The sequence below is a fragment of the Scardinius erythrophthalmus genome (assembly GCF_964197995.2).
Source record: "Scardinius erythrophthalmus genome assembly, chromosome: 2".
In the NCBI taxonomy this organism is placed as follows: domain Eukaryota; kingdom Metazoa; phylum Chordata; class Actinopteri; order Cypriniformes; family Leuciscidae; genus Scardinius; species Scardinius erythrophthalmus.
The window spans coordinates 40,435,471-40,442,331 of NC_138222.1; the positions used below are offsets into that span (position 1 = coordinate 40,435,471).

General features: G+C 35.4%; 2 protein-coding genes across 2 annotated transcripts; one reads left to right on the plus strand and one right to left on the minus strand.

Moving 5' to 3' along the window:
* Positions 1-775: 775 nt before the first annotated feature.
* LOC308682735 (chymotrypsin A-like) lies at positions 776-2,504 on the minus strand. The gene is made up of 7 exons (XM_081352627.1): positions 2,450-2,504; positions 2,206-2,309; positions 2,003-2,082; positions 1,759-1,837; positions 1,464-1,644; positions 1,107-1,240; positions 776-994 (listed from the first exon to the last, which is right to left on the minus strand). The coding sequence occupies exons 1-7, from the start codon at positions 2,499-2,501 to the stop codon at positions 833-835; spliced, it is 792 nt and encodes a 263-aa protein (XP_081208753.1). The 5' UTR covers positions 2,502-2,504; the 3' UTR covers positions 776-832.
* A 1,206-nt stretch (positions 2,505-3,710) lies between these two features.
* ctrb.3 (chymotrypsinogen B, tandem duplicate 3) lies at positions 3,711-6,154 on the plus strand (the record flags this gene model as incomplete). Its single annotated transcript, XM_081389771.1, has 7 exons — positions 3,711-3,762; positions 3,969-4,072; positions 4,191-4,270; positions 4,371-4,455; positions 4,660-4,840; positions 5,769-5,902; positions 5,993-6,154. 7 exons carry the CDS (start codon positions 3,711-3,713, stop codon positions 6,152-6,154), a joined length of 798 nt encoding a protein of 265 aa, XP_081245897.1.
* Between the last annotated feature and the right edge of the window lie 707 nt (positions 6,155-6,861).

A 6,861-nucleotide genomic window follows, 5' to 3' on the forward strand; every position in this document is an offset into this window, starting at 1 on the left:
GCATTACCCTTGCACATTTGCCAAATGGATTCAATTTCCTGTTTTAAAGCTCAGATAAAAACGTATCTTTTTAGAATAGCTTTTAATGAAATGATTGTATGATGTGTAGCATCGATGTGTTTGTATGTTTTGTACTTATTGCTTTGTTCTATATTGTAAGGTGTCCTTGAGTGCCTTGAAAGGCGCCCATAAATAAAAGGTATTATTATTATTATTATTATTATTATTATTATTATAGATTACAAATTAATGGCAGGTAACTAAATTAATATCAGTTAACATTTTCCTTTTTTCCTTCATTTTTTCATATCCTTACAAAAAATAACTTGTGAGTATATGTAACATACAAAAAATAAAAAAAATATGTTATTCCTCTTCTGTCCTGGTCACTGTTTTTTTTTTTTTTTTTGCATAGTCGTTCACAAAGTTCATTTACTGTAAAAGAGCTCCAGGCATGCTAGCTATTATAGAAAACATGATTGAAAACATGATTTCTTTTGATTTCGAGATGATCGGCTGTTATTATAATATATACACATTTGTCATCTCATCTTCTTTTGCAGAAGAAAGTAACAAACAGGGTCATTGCACTTATAGCAGTTTCGAATAATTAATGTTCTGATGAATTTGCAAATATTAAAATGATGTAATAATAAAAATTCACTCAAACATATTGAAAGTCCATTGTCCACTGTAAACAAAGTTATTGAATAACAAAGTTATATAACAAAAGATAAAAAATTCTACAAAAAACACAAACAGGTTGTTTTTGTTTCAAAATAAAACTTTATTGCTGAAAATTATGAGCAAGAACTACTATATAAACATTGCTTTAGTTTGCAGCAATGGTCTGGTCAACCCAGGCACGGAGTTTGGTGACACGGGCGTACACACCAGGCGAGCTGGTTGAGCAAGTGCTGCTTCCCCAGGACACGATACCAACCAGCGTCCAGACTCCATTCTTCTGGCAGACCAGAGGACCACCAGAATCTCCCTGTAAAACACATAGAAGAGTTTGTAATCAAAACATTTACCTATACATGTAAGACGAACTTTCATTAATCATTATAGAAATAAATGTCACATAAATTTATTTGGGAGCTCACCATGCAAGAAGAAGCACCAGAGGCTCCAGCACAGATCATCAGATCAGTGATGTTGGTTCCCCAGTAACGCTTGCAGTCATCATTGGTCAGCAGAGGCAGAGCGGCCTGCTGGAGCAGGGCAGGGGTACTAGGGGCTGAAAGGACAGATTGGCAGCATTTTAAAAGCTTTCAACATAGAAAATAAATCAGGACAGAGCTCTAACTCAAGTTTGACCTTCTTAAACCATAAAAACTGAACAAATGCTATAATATATATTAAAACTAAAATAAAAGTTTCATCATTGTAAATGTAAATATTTTTTAAATAAATGCAAAAATTATAAAAATGCTGAAATGAAAAGAGATTCTGAAACTCACCATTGTACCTGGTCAGGCCCCATCCAGAGGTCACACACTTCATGCCTCCAGGGAAGTTGTCACTGGTTTCAGCGAGACACACAGGAGACACGCGAGTGTTGATCTGAGCAGGGGTGGCCAGCTTGATCAGGAGGATATCGTTGTTGATGGTGTAGCTGTTGTAGTTAGGGTGCTTGAAAACCTTTTGGAAGAGGATACAGATACGTCAGCATTCGCTGCAGTTTTCTCATCTCTCTGTTTAAACCTTGTCTCAGTGGTTTAGGCAGGATACAGAAAATATGAAGAGTCAACACACCTTGCCAACAGTCATGGTCTGAATGGCCTCAGCGTTTGAGGAACGATCATGCTCACCCAGGACGACACGATGAGAGGTCCTAAAAAAAAAAAAAAAAAAAACTTTTTGTCTTTCAGAGTTGCGCCGTTTTATTTTACTCAATAGAAAAACATACTTATTCTGAAATAAAATAAAAAATAAAAAATGATGATAATAATAGTAATAATAATCATTTATACTGTTTATACTTTTAATACTGTCTTACCTGACATTGCAGTGAGCAGCAGTCACAACCCACAACTCGTTGATCAGGGAGCCACCGCAGAAGTGGAAGCCAGTGGAGTCCTGTAATGAGACATTAGTTTTATTTATTTATGGATGTTTTAGCCAAGATATATGTATGTTTTGTTTTGTTAAATGTGTTTATATTATCCATATGTCATCTATTAAAATGATGTCTGTTTGTACCTGCAGAGACACCTGCCAGGGCCAGGAATGACGAACTGCCTCCTCACCATTCACAATCCTGGCATAGCCAGTGATAACAGGGGGGATGGCAGGAACGCCACAGCCTTGAAAATAATAATAAAAAAATAATTGTAGAAATGTTCATACAAATCAAAGCATTCTGCCCTTGATTGGTTTGTATTAAAACAGCCACTTTTATTAGAAAATTGTAATCTGTTTTACAGAGGAAAAAAAAGCAACAAACCATAGGCAGTTCCAATGAAAGCAAGACACGACAGAATCCAAATGAAAGCCATTTCTGAATCAGGGCCGTCTCACCAACGTTTGAGGGTTTATATACCAGTCCTTCCCACACATTTACATATTTTGCTACATAAATTTGCTGACACATTTACTTTGAGTTTTCACCTATTATCAAGATTTGTAAGTATTCCAGAAACCCCATATAAAGGCATTATATAACTCATCAACTTATCATTAAATAATATGAACTTTTTTAATTATCCTAATTTTCCAGATGCCTGAAAAATCCCTAGTCCCCTTCATCCTTATTACCACTTCTATAATATGTTTTGTGATTATTAATTTGCAAAACAAAATCCATATTTAAATAATTATTTTTGATAATTATATAAATAAATAATAGAACTAATAATAAAAAAATATATATAATGTATAAATAATACAATAAAATAAATAATATGTAATTATAAAAATAATAGAACAATTCAGTATTTAGAGTATATTCGCTTGTTTGTTTATTATTATTTTTTATTTATTTTTATTCTTCAGTTGCAAATGTGTTTTCGTAATGGAATCTATGAACAAGAAGTTATGTTAATGCTTTTGCCAAACAAAAATATTAACCAAACCGATTTGGTCACCATTAAGTTCAATGTAAAAACAAATTTTTAAATAAATAAAAATAAATAATAAATACTAAAAATTCGCAATATATACATATATGTTCTACAGAAGAAAGAGAGTCATACAGGGTCATGAGGGTGAGTAGATGATGACACAATTCATATTTCAAAAAAGAGAGTCAAATTAAATGTGAACCTTCCAGTGAAGGATTAGTTGGCAAAATATTTAGTTGTTTATGTTTTTACATTTTTTAATTATTATTTTCCTAAAAAGAAAACCTGATCAACAAATAAAACAATTTAAATTAATTAAACAATAAGAACATTTTTTAAATAAAATAATATAATAAAATAATAAAATTAATAAAATAAAATCAATCAAACAGAAGTGTTTAATAGCATATTTAGAAAGAACTACCCGGTTTATGCGAAAATGCACTGTACTTTGCATGTTAAACATGGCAATGTTCAAGTACTGGTAAAATCATGGGATTCTGCACAGGTGAAGACCAGCTGATGCAGACTCTCAGGGTTAATTTTTGACCATGACATCAGGTGGCCATGCCCTCATTGGTGTGCGAAATCATGGTTTGGTGTTAAATAGGACTTTCTACTATCAATAATGCTGTCTTCTGCACAATGTCTTTCCTGCGGCTGCTGTCCTGTGTTGCCTTCATTAGTGCAGCCTATGGTGAGGAAGTATTTTTATTTTTTTTTTAAGGTCATACTCATAGTTACTGAAAAGATCAGTATAGTCACCAGCACCCTACAGTATGTTAAAAAAATGTATTGTTTGCATTTACGAAAACATTGGTCAATTAGCCTATTTATATTATACTATAAAATTTCATTCAATTTTCATTCTTCTTTAATCTCCTGTTCTTCCTTTTTCTTTAGGCTGTGGTGTTCCTGCCATTCCTCCTGTTGTCAGTGGCTATGCCCGCATTGTGAATGGTGAGGAGGCAGTTCCTCACTCCTGGCCCTGGCAGGTCTCCTTGCAGGTATAATGTTAGTAGCTAATAGTAGATTATACTACACAGTTTATAGCCTACAAAGTGTAATTTGTTTCTCTCTCTCTCGCTGTCTCTTTCTTTTGCCAATGCGTTGTTTAAATTACAGGACTTCACTGGCTGGCACTTCTGCGGTGGCTCTCTGATCAGTGAGTACTGGGTTGTGACTGCTGCTCACTGCGGTGTGAGGTGAGGCTAACTTAGACTAATCACAGTTAAATCATTACGTTACCTATGCATGAATCCTGGGATAGACGTGGATTAATAAACCTCTCTTGCTTATGTCCAGAACTAGTCACCGTGTGATCCTGGGAGAGCATAAAAAGGGAAGCGGCAACACTCAGGAGGACACGCAGACTATGAAAGTGTCAAAAGTGAGGCTTAAAACGTATACCTCAATAACACGCAAGAGCTGGACACTTACATGTCCACTTAATAATAATGCAACATGTTAATGCTTTTTAGGTATACTAAACCTTTACTCTGTATATGCTCATTTATGTTTATCTCTCCTCATTATTTATTTACTGATTTTTCTATGTTTTGACATGAAATTTATGATTTAATCACAATTACAGGTGTTCACCCACCCTAAGTGGAACTCCAATACCATCGAAAATGACATTGCCTTGATCAAGCTGACTTCCCCCGTCTCACTGAATGCCCAAGTGTCTCCTGTTTGTCTTGCTGAGACTTCAGACGAATTTGCTCCTGGCATGACCTGTGTGACTTCTGGCTGGGGAGTGACCAAACACAATGGTTGATTATCTATAACATCACAGTCTATTATACATACTTGCTTCTGGTTCTAGATCAATAGAAATATCTTTCAAAATTTTATATTCATTCAAGTCTAATGAATTCGAATATTTAGAATATATTTCTACAGCAAAATGATAATACAAATAATACATCATTATATTATTGAAACATATTATTATTATTTTATAATGGTTATATAATTGATATAATGCTAATTATAGATATGCCTATTGATCTCTAATTACATAATATACACTACCATTCAAAGGTTTGGGGTCAGTAAAATCTGTAATTTATTCCTGTGATGGCACAGCTAGCAAAACTTTTATTTTGGTGAAAACCGTGATACAATTTTTTTTGGATTCCTTGATGAATAGGAAGTTCAAACGAACAGCATTTCTTTGAAATAGAAATGTTTCATGACATTATAAATGTCTTTACTGTCGCTTGTCCTTACTGAAGTATTAATTACTTCAGGGGCGTAGTTTGTGGGGGGATTGGGGTGGGGGGGGGGGGAGATAACCCCCCCAATATTTAAATCTATACATTACAACCCCCCATGATCACATGAAAAGGAGGCATCAGGAGGCACACCCAAACTTCAACCCCCCTAATGGTCAAACCAAATCTACGCCCTTGAATTACTTCAAAAGTAAAGAAAAAAAATTCTTACTGACCCCAAACTTTTGAATGGTAGCGTACATGTTTATAATATATTTACAATACCTAACATGTTTTATGATCTCTCTCTCTCTCTCTCTCTCTCTCTCTCTCTCTCTCTCTCTCTCTCTGTGTGTGTGTGTGTGTGTGTGTGTGTGTGTGTGTGTGTGTGTGTGTGTGTGTGTGTGTGTGTGTGTGTGTGTGTGTGTGTGTGTGTGTGTGTGTGTGTGTGTGTGTGTGTGTGTGTGTGTGTGTGTGTGTGTAGCTCTGTTCACCCCTAATGAGCTCCAGCAAGTTGCTCTGCCTCTGTTGTCCAACCAGGACTGTAAGAGCTACTGGGGAAGCAACATCCATGATGTCATGATTTGTGCTGGTGCTGCTGGTGCCTCCTCTTGCATGGTAAGACTATCTTCTCTTCCTCACTTCCTCAGACAATTTCTCTCTATATAACTCTCTCACCATAACTCTCTTGTCCGTCTGTCTGTTTAGGGTGACTCTGGTGGTCCTCTGGTGTGTCAGAAGGGTGATGTCTGGACACTGGTGGGTATTGTGTCCTGGGGAAGCAGTCGTTGTGACACCAGTATACCTGGTGTGTACGCCCGTGTCACTGAGCTCCGCGACTGGGTGGATCAGATTCTGGCTTCCAACTAAACACACAAAATGTATAGAGATTCCTCAACATTACTAAACAGCAGCTAACAAAACAATATCTACGACAGCCACTCAAGGCTGATGTTAAAACCATGTTAAAACCATCATTGTGGTCAAACTAATGCTATGAGAGGCTTATTGCTCTTATAGAATGTCTGTAATAGTTAAATAAATACATACAACAAATCATTTTATAGTGGGTTTTTAAAACTAACCAACATTTAATTTCTCCAGTCTGTTTTTTATTTTCAGACAGATTCTGCTAAATCTACACCGTGACAGTTACATATTTATTCATAAACTTTTCATCGTGTTAGAAATTAGCAAATAGGTAGTCTATAATACTTTACTGGAGAACACAAGATGGATTTTACTTGTCATACGCAGATTTGACAGAGGAGGGCGCTAAAGACTCACACAAAGCGTCATATTTACTAACAGTATATTTTTGGCAGATCAGGCTACTTTTTTTTCATCAATACAATCTCTGTTTTCTTGTATGCACGCGTTGTTTTTAATTTCCATAAGGCAGTCTTTTGTTTATACTTACTAGAGCTTTCAAATCTATCAAAGTGAGGATGGGCTTTATTATATTAGAAAAAATGTAATTCCCCTGTTATTCTGTGGTTATTTCAAACATAAACCTAACTGAAAGATATTTTTGTCTATACATATTTTGGTGTGTTCAGGTTCAGTCTCAATCAGTC